General features: G+C 40.0%; 1 protein-coding gene and 1 non-coding gene across 3 annotated transcripts; both read right to left on the minus strand.

Moving 5' to 3' along the window:
* Positions 1 to 27,210, minus strand: UTP6 (UTP6 small subunit processome component). 2 transcript variants are annotated; one of them, XM_086360207.1, is made up of 19 exons: positions 27,057 to 27,210; positions 25,644 to 25,728; positions 20,615 to 20,656; positions 20,301 to 20,393; positions 19,132 to 19,179; positions 18,605 to 18,668; positions 16,952 to 17,070; positions 16,273 to 16,350; positions 15,006 to 15,087; positions 14,480 to 14,561; positions 13,330 to 13,514; positions 10,430 to 10,509; positions 9,823 to 9,900; positions 7,355 to 7,534; positions 6,394 to 6,474; positions 6,102 to 6,211; positions 5,057 to 5,123; positions 2,827 to 2,899; positions 1 to 1,716 (listed from the first exon to the last, which is right to left on the minus strand). In XM_086360207.1, exons 1-19 carry the CDS (start codon positions 27,146 to 27,148, stop codon positions 1,559 to 1,561), a joined length of 1,797 nt encoding a protein of 598 aa, XP_086216333.1. In that variant the 5' UTR covers positions 27,149 to 27,210; the 3' UTR covers positions 1 to 1,558. The 2 variants fall into 2 exon arrangements, with proteins under 2 accessions (XP_086216333.1, XP_086216335.1); XM_086360209.1 differs by lacking the exons at positions 1 to 1,716; positions 2,827 to 2,899 and adding an exon at positions 4,321 to 4,930.
* Positions 16,071 to 16,193, minus strand: LOC147352506 (small nucleolar RNA SNORA54). Its single transcript, XR_015148503.1, has one exon. It is a non-coding gene; the product is annotated as a small nucleolar RNA SNORA54 (small nucleolar RNA).
* Positions 27,211 to 27,857: the final 647 nt, after the last annotated feature.

Below are 27,857 nucleotides of genomic sequence, written 5' to 3' on the forward strand. Positions count from 1 at the left end.
TTCAATGGAATGCTATGGATTTATTTCACGTTTTCAAGGCTATTTATAACATGGAAATAACATGGAAAACAACATAATATTAAGTGAAACATTGTAAGTAAAACTGTACTGAATGCTTCTCCCAGTAACATCATGTTACATTGAAGGATATACAACTCAAACAACTGCTTCTTTTGCTCCAAGAATGCCCATCTCTGCTGTAAGCTACCCTCCATCCTCGCCTCTGAAGCCCTTCTCTTTCTAAGCTCCTCCCTACCCCTGCCTTTCCTTGTTACTGGGTCTCTGCAGTGCAAACATTTCTCTCCAGATCAGTCCCAGAGACAAAAACACTTTTGTAATTTCTTATAAATCTTCTTAAAGGACAACTTTCCCCCTAATACCTAGCATCCTATTCTGCTGCTTCAACCAACTCAGGACATCAGCTCTATTCCTTTAACCCCCACTTCCATCCCAAAAGCTTGTCTTCTTTCTTGTCCATGACAGGGACTCAATGAACAAATGAATAAATGATCTAACAGTATAAATCCAATTCTAACAAAGGAAATCATACCAGTGAGTTTAAGTCCAGATGACAAGACTGCAACATTACTCTGTCCCCTCCATTCTTTTACACTAAATGCACACCACATATACTTTTATAAGGAGAAAATAAACAGAACTGTGTTTTCCTCTCCATTTTAACTGAACCTGAGGTCTAGATTAGAGCTACTCAAGCCTGACAAGGTGTAGTAAAACAAGATCAGTTACATCGTTTCCAAGTATTCTGAAAAACATTTGGGACCTCCATAGGTCTGGCCTCAACAACTGGCTTCTGGCCATTAAACAGCAGCTCTCTTTTCTGGAATTCAAGATTAACACGTCAACAAAATTTGTCTCTGGGATCAGTCCCAGAGACAAAAACACGTTTGTAATTTCTTATAATCTTCTTAAAGGACAACTTTCCCCCTAATACCTAGCATCCTATTCTGCTGCTTCAACCAACTCAGGACATCAGCTCTATTCCTTTAACCCCCACTTCCATCCCAAAAGCTTGTCTTCTTTCTTGCCCATGACAGGGACTCAATGAACTAATGAATAAATGATCTAACAGTATAAATCCAATTCTAACAAAGGAAATCATACCAGTGAGTTTAAGTCCAGATGACAAAATTGCAACATTACTCTGTCCCCTCCATACTTTTACACTAAATGCACACCACATATACTTTCATAGGGAGAAAATAAACAGAACTGTGTTTTCCTCTCCATTTTAACTGAACCTGAGGTCTAGATTAGAGCTACTCAAGCCTGACAAGGTGTAGTAAAACAAGATCAGTTACATCGTTTCCACGTATTCTGAAAAACATTTGGGACCTCCATAGGTCTGGCCTCAACAACTGGCTTCTGGCCATTGAACAGCAGCTCCCTTTTCTGGAATTCAAGATTAACACGTCAACAAAATTAAAGCAGGCCTCAAAACGAGACACCATTTCAGCAAACTGCAGATGACTGCATAAAACAAATCTGCCCCGAGGGCTTATAGCACTATTTCACAAAGGTGACTGTGCTCTTCCTCTTTTCACAAACGGCCGGCTTGATACAAAGCATGTTTAGCCATAAACTGCTCTACTGACTCTCCCTGCAACATTTTCATGGCTCGCCAATAGATCTGTCCGCAGTTCTCAGGTCTACCAAGCGGGTGGTTCAATTCTTCTTTGATGTAATCCATCCAGAGATCTTTAAAGGGAATCCAAACATACAATGAGATAACTGACAAGGCTTTATTAGGTCAACTTAATTATTTAATATCAATTCAATGCAAGGTTTCTAAGAAACAACTCTGTGCAGTTATTTTCCTAGAAAACTATGTGAAATAATACCTCAGCTTCTTACTTTAAAAGGGAGTGGCTTCTAGGTAAAGTAATACCTCTCTTCCCTTCTTTCTTTGGAAGGGAACGCCTACCCACTCCAGCATCCTGGCCTGGAAAATCCCATAGACAATTTTATGGGCTCAAGAAGAGTAGGACACGACTGAGCAACTTTCACTTTCAGCTTCTTTAGTATGATACATCAAAACCTTTTGTTTTTAAGTAGAAAACTTCACTTTAATCACTTTAATCATGACAGTCTATTTATCTCGTAAACTCAAAAATGCTAAATATATTTTTGAGGGAGGATTTTGCTGAGTCTCTTTCAACATGAAATTTACCTCAATGTGTTTATTAGAACCTTGTCAACATGCTGAATAAAACTTGCTTAATGTTAGTAAAAATGCTGTTCTCATTCATTTCACCAGGAAAGCATGCTGAAACCTTGTAAAACCTAATGTATGATTTAAAATCTGAGTTTAACATCTGTCAAGTGTAATTTTTTGAGTTCCTAAGTCAACAGACTTTACATGACATACCTATACCCAGAAGTATGTTTTACAAGTCCTTTAAGTTAAGACAATGTGGCAACAGCCCATGACAACCGTTGTCAATCAGTATTACCACTCCTCTGACATAGTACCCACTCCATTTTGTTCTGAACTACCTTAATCTTTTCCTTACAAATATCACATTTTTTAAAAGAACCAAACCAAGCAAATCTCCCTCTAATCCAGAGTTCTTAATAGAAGATCCATGGGCTTCGTTCTGGGCTTGTAAACTTGAAATCAGCAGTAAAATTATGTCTGCAACTATTTACATACAAAATAAGGGAGGAGGCAAAGGAAGGATGCTAAGTTTTATTCTCAAGGAGGTCCATGACCCAAAAATAGTTAAGAAATACAATTCTAAGCATAATGATAGGTTACAGACCACACACGCAAATAGGCTTGTGTGTCAATAACTGAAGTTTACTTACCAGAATCATTAGTTCCAAATTCTCTCAAAGCCCTTTCATAATACTCTCTTAAGTTCTCCATCTTACAGGATTCCTATAAATAATCAGACAATCTTGCCTCAAAAGTCTAATTTGTAATGTCACAAATTCATTCCACACATATTGCTACTACTGTCTATTAGGTATTTGAAGGAGAGGAAAGATGGGTTTAAATGAACACAGTCTGACTCTGAACTTATCCAGAGAAAAGTCAAATGCACTATGTGGCAGAGTGAAGCAAATGTCAAACAATGACAAAAGCACTTTGCTCTGGTGGCTTGCAAAAAGCCAAACCAATTCTCACTTGAGGGAACAAGGGCAGCTCCACAGGAGAGTATATGTGAAACCCTGCAGGACTTAAATAAATGGGGAAGGTTCTACTCCCTATGGTGAGGGATTTCTTCCTTGAATATATGGGCTCTAGCACATACTAGCCATACTCACCTTAAAAAATTGTTTATATCAAGGCACTATATAAATACTAGTTACGTGAACTTTAGCAAGTTTTTTGAACCCTCTGACCTTCAAGTTTCCTCACCCAAAAAATGAGGATAACAGTAACATTATCTCTTAGAGCAATTGTAAGGATTCAATTAAAATACTGATGAATTATTCATCAAGCAGAGTAGCCACTACCTCATGGGGGTGGGGGGCGGGCAGTGCAGCACCACTCAGCTTATGGGATTTCAGTTCCCTGACCATTCCCTGACCAGGGACTGAACCTGAGCCACAGCGTTAAAAGCCGAGTCCCAAACACTAGACCAGCAGGGAACTCTCTGCCAGTACTACCTTTACAACAAGTGTTAATTCTTCACCTCTACTTTAAATATTTTCTCTTTGTTTTGTTTTCAAAGCAGATAAACATCTTCAGTTTAAAAATCTTTTTATGTAGTCAAATAACAATGTCTTCGTTCCAATTTCTCTTTGCTGAGACTGTACTATCTTACAGAAAGCCAGTTTACTTCGTGTCTTACACACGAATGAAAGACAGAATCACACTTTACGAAGGGCTCATAGTAGATGTGTAACTATGCAAAGTCCTTTCCATTCAGTCTTCCATCTGGCCTTGTATATCCTCCCAAAACAGGTATTATGACCTCCTTTACAGGTGAGTATGTCAAAGGTTAAAATTAAGTGACTTGTCCAAGATACATGACCACTGTGTTATTAATCCAAAGTCAGGCTATGAATTACGATGTTAGATTATCTCCTATACAACAAAAACAAATCACTGACCCACACAGGGGTCAAAACCTTGAAAATAATAATTTAACCTCATTATCAATTTTTCAAAATTCATAGAAAAACAATAAACACAAATCAAAATGCCAAAGAAGAGAAAACAAAATTGGACACATGGAGAAGAGATGGAGAAAACAGGTATAATGATATATGTATATATGCAGCGATTATCACCATAAGTATAACTTTTAGAAAACTATCTGGCAATATGTAAAGAACCATAAAAAAAGCCAGTATTCTCCAATCCTAGAAATTTATCTCAAGAAAGTAATTCAAATGGGGGAAGAAAAACTCTATACAAATAAAACGCTTGCAGCACTGTTTTCAATACCAAAATTCTGGAAATATCCTATACATAATGGGACGGTTAAGAAAACTTACAGGTTTAGTAAGACAACCATTCAAAATGATCCCACATGAAAACACAGAATATGTTTACAAAATAATGTTAAGGAAAAAATAAAAACTCCATATATCACGTCAGAAATAAAACAGTACAAAACTGCATAGGTAAATAAAGGATTAAACAAACAACAAAAAACTAAATACGGCTGGCTGTGTCACTGGTGATGGGATTACAGATAAATTTGGACTTTTACGTTGTGTTTTTTAACTGACATTTTCCTGTGTTTTTCCTCATTCACAAGTTCAGTTAAAAACACCAGACACAGTCATGCGTGCCTTCTCTCTACCTCACAGCCCAAAACAAGAGACAACCAGGGCACTGTGGAGGCAGGGAGTGGCTTCCTACATGAGCTGACGTCTGAGTTGTCTAGTTTCAAGACAGGTTTCTTTTCTTCTTTGCTTGACTACCATTCCTAAAATCACATCTATGGAAAAGGGGCTGGAAGAAAAGGACCAGAAATTATACTGTATTATGATGAGAGCTTCTTAAACAACAAAATGCTGCCATAGATGAGTACGTGCTAATCCATTTTCCCAACGAGAAATGCACAGACAGGACACTTACTTGCTCCTTCTCAAACTGGATCATCTTCCTGAAAAAATCAACTGAAAATGGACGGTTTTCCTGTAAACTAAAGAGGAAGGGGAGAACTGTTATCTTACACAGAGACAGAAAGCCTCTTACAAACCGTGAATATAAATACTGTGCCAGGGCCCCGCTGCACGTGGTCTGATACAGTTCTGGCTGCGATTCAGTGCGGGGACTGGACCTGACCACCAGCCACTCACCATTTCCAGTCTCCAATGCCTGAACTCTTCACCACCACCAAACGCCTACCCAGTTTTCTTTCTGTTCTCTTCTTTCTCACTTTTAGGGTTTTAAGTTCCCTCTCCTTCATTTCAAGGTCTTTTTGAAGGAAACCAGTAAGCCCATTTCTAAGAATATATTCTGAGAAAGTAATTTCCAATATGGACAAAGAATATTTATGCAGCAGGGTTCATCAAAGCAGTTACTGTGGCCAAATAAATTATGGCATATCCCTAAGTTATTTTTAATAAATGTTAAAGAATTGTTACTGATAGGAAAAAAGCCAGTCTAAGGTTGATCAATAAAAAGTGGTACACCACATGTGATTATAGTATAATCTCAGATATATGAAAACAGATTTAAAAGAAGAACTTTTTGTAATATGTATCTGGCTGCACCAGGCCTTAGTTGCATCATGTGGGGTCTTTCATTGTGCGTGTGGACTCTAGTTGTGGCGCAAGGGCTCAGCAGTTGCAGTGGGCAGGCTTAGCTGCTCTGTATGTTTTTCTCCAATCAGGGATTGAACCCATATTCCCTACATTGCAAGGGACTACCAGAGAAGTCCCTTTAATTTTTATTGGGGTGAAAGACAAATTTTAAAAAGATTCAAGATGTTTTTTCTCTTAATAATGGGATTATAATGAATTATTTGCTACCTACCTCCTCCTTTCTTTTTAAAAAAATTTGTCACAGTGGGCATGAACCAAAAGGCTCTTGGATTTATTCCTCACGTATAATCTGGGTGCAAGGGGCTAAGTATGGGGTGGAGAGACAAGTGACAGCTGCGCATGTCTGTAAGTACCTTTTAAACACATCTCTGGCCTTTTTGTAACCACCACTTCGATAAGCCCAATTCAGATACATTTCCTTCACAGGGACTGAGTCAGCTCCTGGGAGACCAAAGATAGCTCTCTAAAATTTAAAAGAAAAAAGAAACAAGCTACATAAGGAGACATCTAGGTATCAAGACAAATTTCCCAAAACCATCCCAGCACACTGAATGAACAGTGCTTTAGGAAAAAACCCTTTGAAAGCTAGCCAACTAGAATTATTTGCATTACCCACACATGAGACTTACGACAGGGGGCCTGTACCTTATAGATTGCTTCAGTTTCTTCTTGCTTTCCGGCATCTTCACTCCACTGGGCCCAAGTAAGCCACAATGGAAGGCAAATCTGCTCACAATAAAACAGTTAGAAAATGACAGTTTAGTACCAAGCTCTGAAAACTAGTCACTATAAAAATATGTTCCCCTTGAAATAAAATGTGAAATATGGAGTCATTCCCAGTCTGTCCTCATGGAACTCTTGGTGCCTGGCAGGAATGGTACACCAAAACGGAGAGAGCCTTTGGACTCAGTCACCCAAAGTAAGACTATTCTCTTAATTCTACTTCCCCTCTCCTGGGGACTACTGCCTAAACTTATTATCATCAATCATCTGTTAGTTAAGCACTGAACAGCCCACAATTCCACCCAAGCTATCCGTAAGGTCACTAGGTACGATCTGGAGTCTGCTGTGCAGGACTACAACACAAGTGCTAACTCATCTAGGCTGAACCGCCCGGACGTCACTCACGTCCCAGCAGCTCACACAGACAAGCAAGAAAACAATTATGATTTCTCCCCACTTTAACCCCTAGAATGCTTTTTTCCTACTAGTATAAAAGATTCACCACAAAGCTTTAAAGCTTATTCTTTAAAAATTTTTTTTCAATTTTAAAATAAACTTTCGAGTTTAGAAATATATGTGTTTAAAATGGGACTTAAGGTCAGCTTTGGAAGCACATGAAAATAATATTCTATTAATACTTTTCACTTATCAGATATATAAATAGAAGTAGAAAAGTTTACATAATTTAGTCTATTTTCAAATAAAGATGTAGAAACATACTAGTAAATGGAAGTTATTCTTCCACCTGTGATCCTGATTCAACCATCACCATGAATGCACTCTGAGGCCAGCTCTTCTCTGACAAGTCTACTCCAAACACACTTTGGCTGAAATCTGAAAAGGTCCCAAACAGAACGAAATGCAAAAGACCCAACTCACATACCTGAGGTTTCAGGTACTCAAAGGCTTGCTCAAAACCCTTGGACATCTCGTGGCTCTCTGACGTAATCAGGGCCTCCAGCTTCACCTGCCACATCTCCACTGATTTTTTGAACAATTTCACCCCAGCGTCTGCCACCTCCAGGGATTCCTTTAACAACTGGCGATGCAGCAACAACTTGCTCTGCAGAAGACAAAGAGTCATCCAAGAGTCACTGCTGAGATCTATGTTATCTAATTGGAATTTCGCCTCCACTCCTGTTCCTATTCCCAAAGACTATCGTAAAAACGGGAAGAGCCAAAAAGCAAAGGGCCTAAATAATTTAGATTGAAAGCTAAATTGTTAATAATATAGTTCACTGCAACAAAACCCACACCCACTGAACAGAATATAAAAATCAGTAAAGACAGAACTACTATCTGTGTTGTGGTAAAGAAACAAACTCATTCAATCAAACAACAGCCTGGCATACTATAAACTTGTACCATTTCTCTGAAGAGTCATGAGCGTGTTTATGCATAAACTTGGGGAATTTTACTTTAACAAGTATGACCCAAGAAATAAACAAACAGGAGGAAATCTTATCTGTTCAAAAATGCTTGTGTCCACGCTACTGTAACAGGGACAGAAAAATCTAAAACCAATCCACTATTCTAAAATTGTGAGGTAGTAAGTAAATGGCCATATGTAATCCATTCATTCAACAAGCATGTTAACTGCACATTGTGTATTATTATTACTGAATCTTCAATAATGAGAAGGTCAGGTGTGTTCCCAAACACCCACAGTGCCTCCAGTCTAGCACTAGAGACAATGTGATATGTATGATCACAGGAAAAGAATCATATGCTATAGGAGTACAAAGCACTGTCTTTGGCAGTGATTAGAAAGGGCTCACCAAATGGAAGCCCCATCTATGCCAAGACTTCAGGAAGATCAGGCATTATTGAGGTGTAAGCAGAGTTCACCAAGAAAAGAGAAGACTCTCCCACCGACATGGGCAAGAGGCTAAGGATGACAGAAACTTTGGATCCAAAAGGAAATCGAAGCACAGAATGACTGGAGGGCTGGGATGTAAACTGGAGAGACTGGAAATTCCTCAGAAAGGACAATGGGAAGCCACAGAATAACCTGATAATCAATTTTAAAAGATCATTCTAAAAAAAATAAATAAATAAAAAAAATAAAAGATCATTCTGTGGAGAATAATCTGGAGAAAGGATGGGTGCAGAATCAACCAAGCATTTGAAGTTAAGAGGTAGTGCAGTGAAGGACTCCCACAAAAGGCAAGGTCACCAAACCAGTGACAAGCAGGGAGGCTTGGAAGGGTTACTGCCAGAAATGTAAAGAAGAAAAGATGTCTGAAATGACCAGAGCAGGCCTGCCCTGGTGGTCCAGTGGTTAAGACTCCATGACCCAATGCAGGAGATGCAGGGTCAATCCCTGGATGGAGAACTAAGATCCCACATGAAACACAGTGCAGCCAAAACTACAGGACTACCAAGGCACTCCAAGACGCATCCAGCTGAACAAACATACAGGGTGGGACTGTCTCGCCAGTATTCAATAACAGCTCAAACAGGGCATCTGAACTCATCCAGATAGGGGACTCTTCACAGCTAAGATGCTCTAATGGACGAAGGGCACCCCAGTCATGGTATAACATGATACACTACTAACATGTTGCTTATGTAGATCCATGTAAAAAGTACAGAAGAAATATTAACGTGAAAACAGCAGAACACAAAATAGCAAAACATTAATGGCAGTTATGTAAAAACTACGTACGCTGTATAAAAAGAATTGTACAAATAAATGGTATTCAATAAATACAGATTTTTGTCCTTTCTTCCCCTACAAAAGTATTTAAATACATTAACATTCACAGTCTCATGTAATGCTCCCAACAGTTTTATGAGGTGGCAAAAACAAGGATCACTATCACTCTAAAATCAAGTCAACAGTCTCAGAAGGGTTAAGCGGTTTGCCTATTTCGTGGCAAAATCCAGACTAGACCTGTGTTATTCCCACACTACTATTAGTAATAATCCCACTATTATTCTGGTCTCTATATAATCTTTACCCACTTCAGAACATAAGGATGGGTTAATGTGCTTCTTACTAAAATGTCAACTTTAAAACACTGGGACACATCTGTCTTTATTGTACCAACGGTTACTCTGAGCCAAGCATAGGTTCAGGAAAACATGAACAGACAGACAGACAAAATACACCCAAGTATGACTCTTGAGTGTTTTCCACTATGTATTAAAAAACATTCCTCACTTTACTGGTACAGATTTCATTTCTGGCCCACACCAAATACTGAAAACCAAATAATAAACTCTCTACATGTACCATGCCAATCTTCCAAATGTGCTTAGTTATAAAACCATATATATTAAAATACACTATACAAGCATGAACCAACCAGAATGAAGTACATGTAATCCGCATGAATGTGTCCTTACCAACTGCCTGTACTGGAGTTCTGGTAAAAGTTTGAGCTCATGTGCCTTCCAGAATGCAACCATGGTTCTTTCCAGCCTCTGAAATCAAAAAAATCTTTTCAGTTCATTACAAAGATCCTAGCAGGGGCCTTTGGCCTCTGGCAGGAACAGAAGCAGTTTTACTTCTGAGAATTCAGAGAAGGGGCTGAGGTGGTTTCACTTACGATTAAAGGATTTGGGCAGCTGCACCAACAACAGCCCAGTGAGAGAGCGCCCCCTAATATGGTGGCCAGAACTAGAGCAAAGCAGCTGACTCAGACCTTTCAAGTCAGGAAAAGGTGCTTAAGGCATGACCTTCTTGGAAACTCCCAGACCCCAAGAAGCTGTGCCCATGTTCTTCTTTTAGAAAACACTTTCTGGAACTTCCCTGGTGGTCCAATGGTTAAGACTCTATGCTTTCAATGCAGGAGGCATGGGTAAGATCCCTAGTTGGAGAACTAAGATCCCCACGTGCCATGCAGCACTTCACGCCCCGCCAAAAAAAAAAAAAGTGTGTGTGTGTGTGTATATATATGAAAAAAAGAATACACTGTCTAGTCAGCCACTTTAACCACTTAAAAGTCAATACCTTCTTTCTGAGGAGGCGACTGCTTGTCTTCTTAGTAAACCTCTCCATGCAGAAGTTCATGTAACACTTCCACATAGCCTCTGAAAAAGTCAAAGCTTATGTTAATCAGACCACCAGCACTTTTTTTAGTCTAACAGTCCTCACATCATCTCAGGAAAAATTCCTCTGAGGAAGAGTCTGAAGTGGAAAAAAAAGAAATTATTGTGATTACAGTCTATCAAATATCTCAAATACTGAGGGCAAAACAACTGAGAAGTGACAGAAATATAAACATTAAAAGCCTTGAAAAAAAACAAAAGCCTATCCATGTCAGGTACCCGCTACTTTTCCCAATATTACAAAATTGTGAAGTAAATCTGTAACAGGAAATAATCAAGGAATGATGATTAAGCAATCTTCTAAAATATCATTTCCTCAGTATAATTTGGGCTTCCCTGATAGCTCAGTTGGTAAAGAATCTGCCTACAATGCAGGACATCCTGGTTCGATTCCTGGGTCGGGAAGATTTGCTGGAAAAGGGATAGGGTACCCACTCCACTATTCTTGGGCTTCCCTTGTGGCTCAGCTGGTAACGAATCCACCTGCAATGCGGGAGACCTGAGTTCGATCCCTGGGTTGGGAAGATCCCCTGGAGAAGAGAACAGATATCCACTCCAGTATTCTGGCCTGGAAAATTCCACGGACTGTATAGTCCACGGGGTCGCTAAAGCCTTTGACCATGTGGATCACAATGAACTGTGGAAAATTCTTCAAGAGATGGGAATACCAGACCACCTGACCTGCCTCCTGAGAAATCTGTATGCAGGTCAAGAAGCAAGTTAGAACCGGACATGGAACAATATAGTTCCAAATGGGGAGTACGTCAAGGCTGTATATTGTCACGCTGCTTATTTAACTTATATGCAGAGTGTATCATGTGAAACGTCCAGCTGGATGAAGCACAAGCTAGACTCAAGATTGCAGGGAGAAATATCAACAACCTCAGACAAACAGAGGAAAACAACAGAATGGCAAAGACTAGAGATCTCTTCAAGAAAATCAGAGCTACCAAGGGAACATTTCATGCAAAGATGAGCACAATAAAGGACAGAAATGGTATGGACCTAACAGAAGCAGAAGATATTAAGAAGAGGTGGCAATGGAATACACTGAAAAACTATACAAAAAAAGACCTTCAGGACCCAGATAACCACGATGGTGTAATCACTCACTTAGAACCAGACATCCTGGAATGCAAAGTCAAGTGGGCCTTAAGATGTATCACTATGAACAAAGCTAGTGGAGGTGATGGAATTCCAGTTGAGCTATTTCAAATCCTAAAAGATGATGCTGTGCCAAGTGCTGCACTCAATATGCCAGCACATTTGGAAAACTCAGCAGTGGCCACAGAACTGGAAAAGGTTAGTTTTCATTCCAATCCCAAAGAAAGGCAATGCCAAAGAATGCTCAAACTACCGCACAACTGCACTCATCTCACACGCTAGCAAAGTAATGCTCAGAATTCTATAAGCCAGGCTTCAGCAGTATGTGAACCATGAACTTCCAGATGTTCAAGCTGGATTTAGAAAAGGCAGAGAAACCAGAGATCAAATTGCCAACTTGCTCACCAAAAAGCAAGCGAGTTTGAGAAAAACATCTACTTCTGCTTTATTTAATATGCCAAAGCTTTTGACTGTGGATCACAACAAAATGGAAAATTCTTCAAGAGATGGGACTACCAGACCACCTGACCAGCCTCCTGAGAAATCTGTAAGCAGGTCAAGCAACAGTTAGAACCAGACATGGAACAACAGACTGGTTCCAAGTGGTGAAAGGCGTACGTCAAGGTTGTATATGTCACCCTGCTTATTTAACTTATATGCAGAGTACATCATGAGAAATGCTGGGCTGGATGAAGCACAAGCTGGAATCAAGACTGCCAGGAGAAATATCAATAACCGCAGGTATGCAGATGATACCACACTTACGTTAGGAGAACAACTCAAGAGCCTCTTGATGAAAGTTAAAGAGGAAAGTGAAAAAGTTGGCTTAAAACTCAACATTCAGAAAACTTAAGAACATGGCATCTGGTCCCATCACTTCATGGCAAATAGATGGGGAAACAATGAAAACAGTGACAGACTATTTTCTGGAGCTCCAAAATCACTACAGATGGTGATTGTAGCCATGAAATTAAAAGACGCATGCTTCTTGGAAGAAAAGCTATAACCAACGTAGACAGGATATTAAGAAGCAGAGATATTACTTTGCTAGTCAAAGCTATGGTTTTTCCAGCAGTCATGCAGATACGAAAGTTAGACTATAAAAAAAGCTGAGCACCGAAGTGATGCTTCTGAACTGTGGTGTTGGAGAAGACTCTTCAGAGTCCCTTGGACAGCTAGGAGATCCAACCAGTCCATCCTAAAGGAAATCAGTCCTCAATATTCATTGGAAGGACTGATGCTGAAGCTGAAAATCCAATGCTTTGGCCACCTGATGTGAAGAACCGACTCACTGGAAAAGACCCTGATGCTGGAAAAGATTGAAGGTGGGAGGAGACGGGGACAACAGAGGATGAGATGGTTGGATGGCATCACCGAGTCAATAGACATGAGTTTGAGCAAGCTCCAGGAGTTGGTGATGGACAGGGAAGCCTGGCGTGCTGCAGTCCATGAGGTCACAGAGAGTCGGACACGACAGACCGACTGCACTGAAGTATAATTTATTTCCCCAATTAAATGAACAAATGCCACAGCTCTCGGGGGAGGTCATAAAAAAAGAAAGAAGTGGAAAACCAGCCAGGCACACTGTAAGCTACCACACAGAGGTTCCAGAACTGATTCTGCTCCTGAGAATGAAGCTCCAGGTTCCCACTCAGGAACACCATCGCTCCTTGACGCACAGGGCCTGGGGAAGCTCACCTGTGGGCACAGTTTTTACCGCCTCCTCGTACACAGCACAGCACCTCTCCTCCCGGCGGCCCACCTCCTTCGCTTTGGCTTGTTTGGCTGCAGGCAGCTCTTCTACTGGCTGTGATTCAATCACTAGTTCTTGCCGGGCCACATAGTCCCAAGTGACAGGGTCATCTGCGTGCAGAGCCTTAAGGCTAAAAAATACTGATTATCAACCTAGGACATGTAACTGATTCAGACTATCAGAACAGAGAGAGTCCCAATGCTCTGAAAATGTACCGAGAACACTCCTTTATCAATTCCCTCATCACAGGAGTCCTTTCCCAACAGGCTCTCCAGATGTCTTCACCCTCACTACGTAAATATCAATGGATGAGAACGGTCCATCCATTAACAAGCATCCACACTTGTCAACTGCAGACTGTCTCATTCATAAATATTAACTTACAAATTAGATGTCAAAGGCAGATATGTGTAACAAGATGCCTGGTTCTCGAGCCCAGGACAACCTTCTCATAACCAGGCTCTGGGTTTTCTCTAATAGGAGTCTAATCCTCTACCAAAAACCTAAAGGTATCCACAGAGCAAACAGATCCAAGTTCTATCTTATCTCCTATGAATGTAAGAGTCTTCCCAAGGATGAAGGACCCACAAGGTAGGCTGCAAATAATTCTTCAACCAGACATTAAAACAATAATGTCTGATTACCTGTAGCACTGAACTATAAACATTCACTCACTCTCATCTTAAGGACAAAAAACAGGTCAGGAAGGCAGGAATACAGATTTTTACATAAGCTGTAGGATAGATTTCTTACTGAACAGAAAGCCAGTAAGTGAGTCAAAACAACTTCTCCAAGCATACATTTTTCAGGGACTACCCTGGCAGTCCAGTGGTTAAGACTCCATGCTCCAAATGCAGGAGGTCTGGGTTCAATCTTTGGTCAGGGAACTAGATCCCCATGCCACAACTAAGGCCTGGTACAGCCAAATAAATATTGTTTAAAAATGCATTTATGTACTGTGATGTAGTAGTCCAGAAACAGCTTTCTCCCCAAGGATTTTATATGGTATCTTCCGTCCCCTTCTCTAAATATCCAACTTAAATCGTTACCCCAAGATCAAAACAGACCTATTCACCTTTCCACTACTTTACTTACTCATTGTAAATTTCTCTTTGCAGATCTTTGGCAAAGTCGAACAGCCGTGCAATCGAAAGCAGTGACACATGAAATTTTGCACCTAAAATTTTAAAAGCAGGGGAGTGGAGTCAGACTCTTAAAGGAGTGCTTTCTCGAAGTACTAGCGTTAGTTTTGTATTATAAAATGGGAAGTAAGAGAAAATAGGGAAGAAAATAACAGTCCCACTACACATAGTCTTTGTTAATATCTGAGTATTCAGTAAGTACTTTTAACTTTTATTCTAAGTGTCTTAGGGCAGAAAGGAACTTAATTAAATCATCTACTTCTTTTCAACTCCCCACATGATTTAGGTACTCAAAAACTTAGACATGGTTATAATCCAAGGGGAAATCTACATTTTCTTAAATAAATAGGACACTATTTCCCACAATCATGAGTTTTACACATTCCAACAGAAATTTTCAGAACAGGCTAAAGGTCTTCCTCATTATAAATAGAATGGTTCATTTTCCCACCATAAATAAGTTTTCAAAAGATACCTACTTTTAATTACACTTGTAGAATTCTTATAGATGATCCGTGCCAACTCGCCCGTAAGGATTTCTTCAGCATGCTCGAGATTCCCCTAAAGAGTGGGATGTTAAACAACATATGGTGCTGGCAAGTAGGAAAAGCACTAGGGTGGAAATTAACAATCTAGACTAACTGTGCCACATGACAGCAATCACGCATGACACAAATCACACCCTCTGGCAAATCACACCTCTCTCTAGGCCAGTTTCCCTCAGTTGTCAAATGTGCAGCATGAACAAGACCTTTGATCTTACAACTGTGTCCCCAGGCTCCTGGAGTGGTGGCAAGATCACACGGCTTAAGGCCCTAGGTCTCCATCTAGCCCTGAATAGGTCAGGTTTTACATGTTTTGTTGACTCTTCTGTGTAAAATTTTAGCTAGTTAAAAAAGTTCAGAGCTGGAAACCACCGTAACAGATGATAGCGAAGTTCCTTTTTCAGCTCTAACATTCTCAAACTTATTTCTTTAAACTCACTCTGTCAGGTAAAAAAATTACATGAATAGGAAAAGAAAGAAGGCTAGGGATCATACATTTCACCACCTTTCTTGAGCTCCTAAGAACCATTAACATATCACTGAATGAGATCATAAAGAATAGTTTTTGGCCATTCCATCAGTAATAATTTCAAAGGCCATGCCAATGAGTCCAAATGTTTGTTTTAAAAGCACAAAATTCCACTTTTAAGTCAATGCAGGACATTAAAAGTTTCCAAATATTAAGCTGGAATGAAAAATACATTCTAGGACTTCCTGGATAGTCCAGTGGTTAAGAATCCGCATGCCAATGCAGAGGGCATGGGTTCGATTCCTGGTCCAGAGAGATTCCACATGCCTTGGAGAACTGAGCCCACGTGCTACAACTACTAAAGCCTGTACACTCTAGGACGCATATACAACTAGAGTACCTCCCGCTCACCACAACCTGAGAAAGCCCCCACGAAGCAACAAAGGCCCAGTGCAGCCAACAAATAAATTTTAAAAAAGAAAAAAAAAAAAAAAAAACCAACACTCTATAAAGATTTTCTTTTTATCCCACTTTGTCTCCAAGACCTTAAACCGAGAGCCTCCAGGCAGTCAGTCACGTGGTGCTGGAGCTGCTATGGCACCGGAATGGAACCCGCCAGCCACAGGCAGACCAGCAGGTCACGAACAGTGCTCCCAAAGACTTTCTTTTTACTCCTAAGCAGACTCAAAACACTCTATCTTATTAACGAGTTACAGTATATTAGGATCTTACCACATCCATGTTGGCTTTTTCAAACTCTTGCTTTTCCTTCCTCAATTTTTCAGCATGCATCAGCTCCATCCTAAAGTACTGCACAAATGGGAAATAACAGACTAATAATCTTTGAAAATAATTTTTTAGTTAGAAATATATGACACTTCTTACTCGTAAGTAACAGATCTGAGGAAGTGTTGAGAGACAATTATATTTTATCTTGTTATGAAACTAGCTGACATTGACAAGGTATGGTTTTTTGCTCTTTTAGTTTTGGCCATGCCAGGTTTTACAGAAAAAAGAGCAAAAGAAGCAGGAAGGGAGAGGAGGGGAGGAAGAAGTGGAGGGGAGGAGACAATGGGAGGGGAGAGTCAATGAACGAATGCATATACACATATGTACAAAAGTATAAAAATGAACCTTAAACCTCAACTAAAGAAAAGTAAGGTTCAGCTCCCTATCCCTCCCACCATAATGGGAAGGTAGGAGTCTCCATCTCTCACTAAAGATCTGGAAGAGGAACAAGGTAAACACCTATTACTGGCCAAGAAATACTCTTTTGGCCCCTTTTCCCCTGCAGCTCCCCTACTTATCCCGAGCCTCCATAAATCAAAGCCTTAACTTAATGAAGCATACATGTTTTCTCCAGAGGACCTAACAGAGCCATTACTCTCATCTTATGTGCACACACACTCACTTCTTCATAAAGTTTCGGGCAACGTGGGTGAAAGCGCAGAGCCCGAAGAAATAACTGTCTTGCACTTTCTGAAGAAAAGCGGTCTTCCAGTTCCCATTTGGCCGCCAAAATCCACAAACCTGTAAGTGGAAGACATCCAACTTCATTTCAATGAAGTAATCAAGTCAAATATGAAAAGACCAAGGCTCCCGTTTTGATACCCAACTTTTTTTAACCTTGACAATCAAGAAGAAGGGGATGGAGATAGGGAGTTTCTAACAGTTATCTATAAAGTACTACTGCTTTATCTAAAACAAAAGTGTTCTGAACCAAAGTAGTAAATGTGAACATCTGTAGGTGCTTAGTAATGTGCCCATTACTTTATTTCATCAGATCCAAGGTCAATCATCTCATTTTTAAGTCACATACAAATTTTAAGTGTTAAAAAGGCTGGGAAAAATTGTGCATCTTAGAGCCAATGAAATATAGTATTTTGCTCTTTTGTCTATTTAAATGATTTTTCATTTAAAGGAAAAATTATTTAAATATTAATGATTTCTTTCAAATGACTCATAATTTAAAATTTTTTCTACTGTCCCTACTCGGAATAAAGGCTTTAAAAGAAAAAACCTTTACCCTTCTACATGAGAAATTAACCTTAACATTCTAGCTCTCTCCTAGAGACTTCATAGAATCAGCTATTACCAGAGAAGACTGCTTTTGGTAAAAATGGCCCATGGTTGGTAACTACGTCTGTATTAGGAGAACTCTGAATGGTGTAGAGCCACTGCTTTGCACTTTCTTGAGCATGTGACTCTTGAAACTGAGCACAATTCATATATACAATACCTGGAAGCTACATGCCTCCAGGGGTCTTCTCTCCTCTGCCCACTCATGTGCTCTCATGCCCTCTTATCTGAGACAAACCTCCAGGCTGCTGAGAGCACTACTGCCTTCCTGCTGGATCCTTCTGAATTAACTGGTGCCAAATGCAGCCTATTCTGAGTCTTGTGTAGTGTAAACCTAATACTAGAGAAGAGACACTGAAGCACCCACTGTAAAACACCGGTGTTCACAAGAGGTTTTCTTCCTGAATACCCACCCTGTGCTAGTGCCACTGCTGCTGCTTAGTCACTAAGGCATATCCAACTCGTAATCCCACGGACTGGAACCTGCCAGGCTCCTCTGCCCATGCAATTTTCCAGACAAGAATACTGGAATGGGCTGCCATTTCCTTCTCCGTGGGGATCTTCCCAACCCAGGGATCGAACCCAAATCACCTGCTCGGCAGGTGGATTCTTTACCACTGAGCCATCCAGGAATAACCCTAGTAAAAATCTGTATTCATATTTTCCCCTTTAAGTTTCTGAAATTCTCAGATTTGAGTGCCTCCAAACAGAATACCCCTCAAAGCACTGAGGAGTTCCACTATCAGTTAAAAAGAACTGCAGTCCTTCTTGCCCACAGATACAGTACCTAGCATGGTTACTAGTATACAGCAGGCAGTGATGAACTAAAAAGGCAGCTAATTCAGGAATAAAAACTGCTGAGGCCAAGATGCTATGCTCAGGTCCTGAAAATAATTCTTTCAGGTTTATAAAGCAAAATAAATCCCAAAATGGCTTGAGTCCACAAAAAAAGGTAGATAAAGAACTAAGGAGGATATCACCATACCTGGCTTGTTTGAATGAAAGGCCAACAAGGAAGAAAATATCTTGCTAAGGTGAACGTTGGAAGCCTATTAAAGAAAAAAAAACAATTCTACTTCCTGCACAGCAAAGGCATTGATATGAACCTCTAAGTATCTGTACTGTACTGTAATCCCCTGTAAAATCCAATGAGGCAAAAAAAAAAAAAATCCAATGAGGCAAGATCTGTTATTGCTAGGGAGATATAAACAAAGATTCACTCAGAGCTTTCTTCTACCTAAACAACTACAGATAAACATTTTACATTATCTAAAAAATGTTTTCAACTTTAATACATAAAAGTCATTTGCCTTTTAACTGATATAGAAGCCATCTATATAGTCATTCAGACATGCAAATGTTACACTGAAATTCCACATTCTTCAGTTCTCTTCCTGTTTGTTAACCCCTCCTATGTCTTTGGAGAAAACAGTTCAGCAGTCAAGTATGAGGTTTAACATGCAGGCTAACCAAAAGGAAAAAGAGAGCGAGACAGGGCTGCCCAATACTCACCCACTTCCTACAAAAGGCTATAAAAGACAGCCAAAGTCGAACATCATCCTGCAAGAAAAGCAATGTAGTAAGCTACCTAAATTTGAAATTTTATATACAATACACCACTCTTGCATTCATTAATTTTGTTTGCAACAGAGGAAGATGTCGGAAACTCCAATGTGTTATATACCACATCCCTCAGCCTATTAAGCTGTCACACACCCAGGCTTTAGATCTCTTAACCATAACTGCCTCCCCCTACCGCCGCCTCCCATGCTCTAAGACAAAAATCTATCCAATTTGTTTGATGCACTTTTGAGGGATTTGCCTGGCACTCCAGTGGTTAAGACTCCATGCTTGCAATGCAAGGGGCACAGGTTTAATTGCTGGCTGGGGAACTAAGATCCCACATGCTATGCATCACAGCCAAGAAAATATTTTTTTTAATGCACTTCTGAAATGGTCTCAATCAGGGGCCGCAAACTGAAATTTGTCATTCCCAAGAATCCAGAGTACTTCCCAGATAATATATCCTGGTCCCAGAACCAAACTTGAAGAAAAACCAAGTTACTGAGCTGCTGCCCCTACTCTCAAGATCAAACCAGTCCATCCTAAAGGAAATCAACCCTGAATATTCATTGGAAGGACTGATGCTGAAGGTGAAACTCCAATACTTTGGCCACATGACGCAAAGAGCCTACTCACTGGAAAAGACCCTGATGCTGGCAAAGACTGAGGGCAGGAGGAGAAGGGGGCAACAGGATGAGATGGTTCGATGGCATCATCAACTCAACGGACAAACTCTGGGAGATAGTGAAGGAGAGGGAAGCCTGGTGTGGGGTTGCAAAGTCAGACACCACTTAGCAACTGAACACCACTCTCACCTTTTCTTCCACCTCAAGTCTTCACAGTATTTTACTTAGAGACATAACCAAACATATCTCAGATAATTTTATGGTCCTTAAATATGTATGAAATCCACTGTTTTCAGCCTCATCCTCAAAAAATAAGGTAATGCAATCAATTTTCTTAATGGTTGATATATGGTTTCAAGTAATGATCTATCACTAGAATAAGTATCAAGATACCCATAAGAATCCACAACCGCACATTTGAGCATCCAAGTCATAATGCATATAATACAAATCCTCACATCTCTTACAGTTAAGGACACACTGAACACTTACTTTCCACTTAATTGACGCACGTCGGAAGACACTCTGTATCCGATGTATTATAGGATCCTCAATCTCATCCTTCTTAAATGTATATCCAACGCGCTGAAAAAGGACATTAAAAAAAAAGCCTCAGCTTAATCCCACTTATCCAAACCAGCATTCCCACTTGATCTTTAAACAGTACTGACAGAGAAAGCAAGTAGTTAAAAAATATCATTATGAGCACACCACCACACAATTATCAGTGCCAACTGCTTCCCAAACCCAAGTTCTAGAGTCATATTAATACTATATTTTTTCCAACTTTCAGAAAATCTACTTACAGCTCTCCTTTTCTCGATCAGATCCAAAAGATGAATTTCATACTGTGAAAGAAAAACACACATAAAAAAGAAAACAAGAAATATTATAACCTTTTATTTAGAGGCAATGCACTTCGTTAAAACTATAAAGTAAATAAAAATCAAGAGCATAAAACAGAAGATAACTTCCTATCAAGAAACCTAATTTACAGTAAGTATCTAGCATTCCCTGAAAATGCACCTTACATCTATAAAACTCACACATACATAAGCATACAAGTATCTTAGATAAAACAATGCGTATTACTAAAGCTGTAAGACTTATGATTTACTTTATCAATCTAACCTAGTCTACAAGTGTGTGCCAACTTTCAGTAAATCAACCATTTAAATATTTTAGCCGATGTACAAGCAAATAAAGCAGATAAACAGGGTTGTACTAGTTGAAACACAGTCCCTAATTGGCTCTCCCTACCCTTACTTCTAAAGGACCCCTGAGAACCTCTATGACTCTCCAAAAACCACTAATGCATAATTCCTCTCTAAGCTTGAAAACTACCGGGGGCGGGGGGCGGTGGGGGGATACTAGAAAGAGAAAGCATAGAACTTTACAAGATGTCATGCTTCATTTAAAAAAAAAATATTTCAAACATACAGAACACTCATACAGCTACCACACAGTTACATCAAAGCCTACATTTTACTCTATTTGCTTCAAGATATTTTTAGAAATAAAACATTTTGAATAAAGGCAAAGCCCCCTATGAACCATGTCTGATTCTACTCTTCTTCACCAGAAGGAATGACTATCTTGACTCAGTTGTTTTTCATGCACAAGCATGACTTCAAACTATTACAGTCTTAAATGCTTTTAAACTTTATGTAAATGGTATCATACTGAACCCATCACTCCATTATTTTACTCAACATTGTGACTTTAGATATATCCTTGTTGTCACATGGAATTCAAGTACATTCATTTTAACTGCTGTATAGTATTTCATTATAGGAACGAGCAATTTACCTATCCTTTCTCCTGTGATAGTATTTGTTTCCAATTTTTCTATTACAAAAAGTTGAGATTAATATTCTTGAACAGGTCTTGTAGATACATCCAAGAACCTTACTATGAACATGTAAGCTCCCAAAGGCAACGATTTTTGTCTGCTTAATTTATTTTTGTACCCCCAATGGACTGGATAGTGCCATGTACTTAACAGGCCCTCAATATACACTGTATGAATGAATGAAACCACTGGGTGACAGAATACATGCATTTCCGACTTTCTGAGATAGTGTCAAATTGCTCTTCAAAGTGGTGGGAAAAACTATATACTAATAATGTCAGCCTTTAAGATATCTGTAAATATGATGCTGTAAAGCAGTAGTGCCCCCTGATTTTAATCAATATTTACCTGATTACTAAAAAGGCGAGCATCTTTTCCTAAGCTTACCAATGACTGATGCTTCCCCTTTATGAACTGCATGTTCCTAGCTCTCCTGTTTTCATTTTCTTTCCACTCGTCATTTCTTCTTGATTTTTAGTTCTTTACTTATTCTAGATTCTCACTATATGTACTACAAATATTTTATCTCATTTTGTGGCTTGTCTTTTTACAATATTTATCTTTCCCTTTTTGCATAGAAATTTTTACCTTTAACATAAATAAATTGGTCTTCTCTTTCATGGTTTGTGCTCACAACTCACTCATAAAAAAAGAATGAAGTAAGGCCATTTGCAGCAAAATGGGACAGACCTAGAGACTATTATACTAAGTGAAATAAGTCAGAAAGACAAACACCATATGATATCACTTATATGTGGACTCTAAAACATGACACAAACGAACTCATTAATAAAACAGACTCAGAGACTTAGAAAACAAACGTAGTTTACCAAAGGGGAAATGGAGTGGGAAAGGGATGAATTAGAAATTTGGGATTAGCAGATACACACTGCTGCTGCTAAGTCGCTTCAGTCATGCCCGACTCTGTGCAACCCCATAGACGGCAGCCCACCAGGCTCCCCTGTCCCTGGGATTCTCCAGGCAAGAACACTGGAGTGGGTTGCCATGTCCTTCTCCAATGCATCAAAGTGAAAAGTGAAAGTGAAGTCGCTCAGTCGTGTCCGACTCTAGCGACCCCATGAACTGCAGCCTACCAGGCTCCTCCATCCATGGGATTTTCTAGGCAAGAGTACTGGAGTGGGGTGCCATTGCCTTCTCCAAGATACACACTGCTGCTACTGCTAAATCACTTCAGTCGTGTCCGACTCTGTGCGATGCCATAGACGGCAGCCCACCAGGCTCCCCCGTCCCTGGGATTCTCCAGGCAAGAACACTGGAGTGGGTTGCCACTTCCTTCTCCAATGCATGAAAGTGAAGTCGCCCAGTCGTGTCCGACTCTTAGTGACCCCATGGACTGCAGCCTTCCAGGTTCCTCCATCCATGGGATTTTCCAGGCAAGAGTACTAGAGTGGGGTGCCACTGCCTTCTCCGAAGATACACACTACTGTAGATAAAATATATAAGCAACAAGGTCCTACTATATATAGCACAGGGAACTATAATCAATATCATGCGATAACCCATAATGGAAGAGAATATGAAAATGATTATATATGTATATACACACACACATATGTATGTATGAATAGCCAAATAACTTTGCTATCCACCAGAAATAAACACAGCATAGTAAATCAACTACACTTCAATTTAAGTAAGAAACCTTTCCTGAGAAGGAGAAATATACATCCCTTATATGTGGAATCTAAAAAAAAAAAAGACACAAATGAATGAACTCACCAAACAGAAAGAGACTCAGAACAGACTCATAGTTGCCAGAGGGAAGGTCAGGTACACACTACTGTATTTAAAATAGATAATCAACAAAAACCTATTGTATAGCAAATGGAACTCTGCTCAATGTTATGTGCCTGCCTGGGGGAGAATGAATACATGTATATGTATGTATGGCTGAGTCCTTTCCCTGTTCACCTGAAATTATCACAACACTGCTAATCGGCTATACTGCAATACAAGATGTTTCTGGTGTTTAAAAGAAATAATAAAAACAAAATTTTACCAAAACAAAAATAAAAAAGAAACTCTTTCCAACCTAAAGTCATTCATTATTTTTAGAAGATTTAAAGTTTTCCCAGCACATTTAGCTATTCAACAGGAAGGGATCTAATTTCTGCTGAATCCAGCCCAGCATTTTGCATGATCTACTCTGCATATAAGTTAAATAAGCAGATGACAATACACAACCTTGACAAACTCCTATCCCAATTTGGAACCAGTCCATTGTTCCGTGTCTGGCTCTGTTGCTTCTTGACCTGCATACAGGTTTCTTAAGAGGCAGGTAAGGTGGTCTGGTATTCCTATCTCTTTCAGAATTTTCCAGTATGTTGTGATCCACACAAAGGCTTTAGCATAGTCAATGAAGCAGAAGTAGATGTCTTTCTAAAATTCCCTTGCTTTTTCTATCATCCAGCAGATGTTGGCAATTTGATCTCCGGTTCCTCTGCCTTTTCTAAATCCAGCTTGAACATCTGGAAGTTCTTGGTTCATGTACTGCTAAAGCCTAGCTTGAAGAATTTTGAGCATTACTTTGCTAGCTTGTGAGATGAGTGCAACCGTGTGGTAAGTTTGAGCATTCTTAGGCATTGCCTTTCTTTGGGCTGAAAATGAAAACTAACCTTTTCCAGTCTTGTGGCCACTGCTGACTTTTCCAAGTTTGCTGGCATATTGAGTGCAGCACTATAACAGCACCATCTTTTAAGGTATGGAATAGCTTAGCTGGAATTCCATCACCTCCACTAGCTTTGTTTGTAGTGATGCTTCCTAAGGCCCACTTGACTTCACACTATATATAGGATGCCTGGTTCTAGGTGAGTGATCACACCATCGTGGTCATCTGGGTCATGAAAATCTTTTTTGTATAGTTCTGTGTATTCTTGCCACCTCTTCTTAATATCTTCTACTTCTGTTAGGTCCATACCATTTCTGTCCTTTATTGTGCCCATCTTAGCGTGAAATGTTCCCTTGGTATCTCTATTTTCCTTCAAGAGATATCTAGTCTTTCCCATTCTATTGTTTTCCTCTACTTCTTTGCACTGATCACTTAAGAAGGCTTTCTTATCTCTCCTTGCTATTCTATTAAACCTTCAGTTCAGTTCAGTAGCTCAGTTGTGTCTGACTCTTTGTGACCCCGTGAATCGCAGCACGCCAGGCCTCCCTGTCCATCACCAACTCCCGGAGTTCACTCAGACTCACGTCCGTCGAGTCAGTGATGCCATCCAGCCATCTCATCTTCTGTCGTCCCCTTCTCCTCCTGCCCCCAATCCCTCCTCCCAGCATCAGCGTCTTTTCCAATTCTATTAAATCTTAGGACCTTTCAAATACAAGATTCTTAGCCAGGTATCATTCTTAGTCATATATTATTCATTCACTAGGTTTTTTTTTTTAATCTAAGCTTTAGACCCTTTACTCTTATAATGTTTATCAGTCTTAAAATGTAAGACTTAACAACATCTCATTACTGGGTTGTTTCTGAATCCTGAATTTGTCCTCCAACAGATTATTCTCACCAAACTGAAAACTGATCTAGCATATACATTTTATCTTCACTCAATTCTTCTATTCATTCTCAGGACTGAAGTATCTTGTAGCAAACCTAACCCCTTTCTAAATAAACACACTACGAGTACCTAAAATTAACTTTCTAACCACCTGCTAGCATCAAACTCACACTCCTTTATTTTTCCCCATAAGACATTATCAATCAATTCTCTTGCTGAAATCCTAACACACTGGTTTTTTGGAGTCTCTGATGTACTAACCCTACAGAATAAAAGAAAGTTGTTTTCCAAGGACCAAAGCCTTAGCAGAGCAATGCTATTCCCAAATCACCTCTATTCCTGTTCAAAAACTGCCTTTCTACTCACCATCAGTTCCAGAAGTTCAAAGGAAACTGACACCAAGCTAACTATTCTATAACTGATTTTAAATTTGTGAGGGGATTCAGAAGTAATAAAATTACTCACCTGAACATATCTGATAAAGTCATCCTTTAAAAGACTTCTTCGCTGTATTCTGTATTCCAGTTCTAAAGCCTTCCTAATGATTGCCCTGAGGAGAAAGCCACTTAAAATGTAACACTTGATGTACGCAGAAATTAAATAAAAGACTTTAGAATTTTAAAAGTCTATTTTCAATATATTTAAAACATATAATTCCCAAATAATTATCCTTCATTAAGCAAATATTCTCTTATACAATCGCTTCTGTATTCTTTATTATCAAGGCATAGTTGATATACAATACTTATTAGTTTCAGGACTTATGCAGTCTCAAGAGCATGAAGATGTACTTTAAAACTTTCATGAAAATCACCAGCAAAGATTTCTTTTCTTCCAAATTCAGGTCACTTCAGTTTAAATAATAAACAAATTTCTTTCCTAAATTCCTCTTGTTTCTGAATTCTCAACAAGCAGTTAAAAAAAAAAAACCTGGATTGTCTCTACCCGTTTTAACTACAAAGGGCTTATTCAGGAAGACTCGCTGTATTTAAGAAATGAACATGAGTATATTAGAATTTAAGGCAAGATATGCAAGACCAAAAATCGACTCTATTTAATGATAACAATAACATTTACTAAACAGTTATTAAAAAATTAACAATATGTTGTTTCATTAACAAATGTTAAAGGTTCCCGTAGTCACAGTACTACATTTGCAGTCACTGTAAAATGAAAAAAGTCACAGAAAGCTATTAAAAACTATTAAACTAAATTTTAACAAACTAATGAATAACTACATGCTGGTCGTGGTTCGCTAACCCCTAGGGTAAAACATGAAACTGAATTAAATGATCCCCAAAGTCCAGTCTTCTTAGAAAAAATTATCATTCGTGGGCTCCCACGGTCCAGTGGTAAAGAGACGCAAGAGACGGGGGTTCAATCCCTGGGTCGGGAATATGCCTTGAAGTAGGAAATGGCGACCCACTCCAGTATTCTTGCCTGTAAAACTCCATGAACTGAGGAACCTAGCGGGTCGCAGAGTGAGACGCGACGGAGCACTCCCACATACCCCTAGGCACACAGCACTAGACCGTACACTCGGCTACAACCAACTTACAGCACATTGTACCGTGAAAAAAAAGGTCTCACTTGTCTGACTCCCCCTCCGCCCCCCGCTACTGTGTCAGGGATGCTGCTAGCTGTTGACCGGTAGGGGTCCTGGTTTTATCACCTTTATAGCCTCAAAACTCGGGTCTACGAAAAAACATACTGTTTGCAGGGTAAAAAGACGGATCCCCTAGCAATGAATGAGGAATTAATTCTAGATAACGTCAAAATCTGTAAACGGCCTTCCGCCATATTAGAAAAAAATCAACCCAACGGCCCCCTATATCCGCCCCCGCCTCCCCTCTGCCCGCCCCAGCTCCGCTCTCTCACTTGATCTCCGCATGACTGAAGAGTCCAGTGCGCTCCAGCTGTTGTAATTCGGGAAGTCGATCCTCTACACGTTCCTGAATTACTTCCGCCATGATAGCCGAACTCCACAACCGACCAGAGCTCCTCTCACCGACGACACGCGAAGGAAATGGCCACCGTCTCCCGAGAACCGGCCAAAACGTTCGCACGTGCCGACGTCACGAGCTTCCTAAGTTCCGCCTTTTCCGCTTCCGCCGCCTCCACCATTGGACAGGGCTTCCCGGCTCTTGCGGCCGCTGTCGCCTCCTGGTGGCTGACTGTGAGGTTGCAGCGAGTACCTCCTCAACTCTAGTTCTCGAGGTCTGGAGTTGAGGCGCGGGGCTAAGATGGGGGCGGCGCTAAATTCGCGCACGGATAGATCTGGGTTGGGACCCGGAAAAGCGCCTCGCGGTCTGGAGGGTTTACCTGAAAGGGGTCTGAAATGCATTTTCTGCAAGATCCTGTCTCCTTTTATTCTGCTTTCCAACACTAAGAACCAAAATACAAACACCGCAAGGGGGAAGGATAGAAAATATGGTAAAATTGTAGTAAGCATTTCAAAGAGGAGTGATGAAAATTGTAGGGGGCGCTAAAAATGGTTCAGGCTTTCCCAAACACTATGCCTTTGCATTCGACGAGATTTGGTAAACTAGTATGGCACCCCACTCCAGTACTTCTGCCTGGAAAATCCCATGGACGAAGGAGCCTGGTAGGCTGCAGTCCATGGGGTCGCTAGAGTCGGACACGACTGAGCGAACTCACTTTCACTTTTCACTTTCATGC

The sequence above is a fragment of the Bos grunniens genome, chromosome 19 (assembly GCF_055505025.1).
Source record: "Bos grunniens cultivar Pamir isolate PY7600 chromosome 19, Bosgru_T2T1.0, whole genome shotgun sequence".
NCBI lineage: Eukaryota > Metazoa > Chordata > Mammalia > Artiodactyla > Bovidae > Bos > Bos grunniens.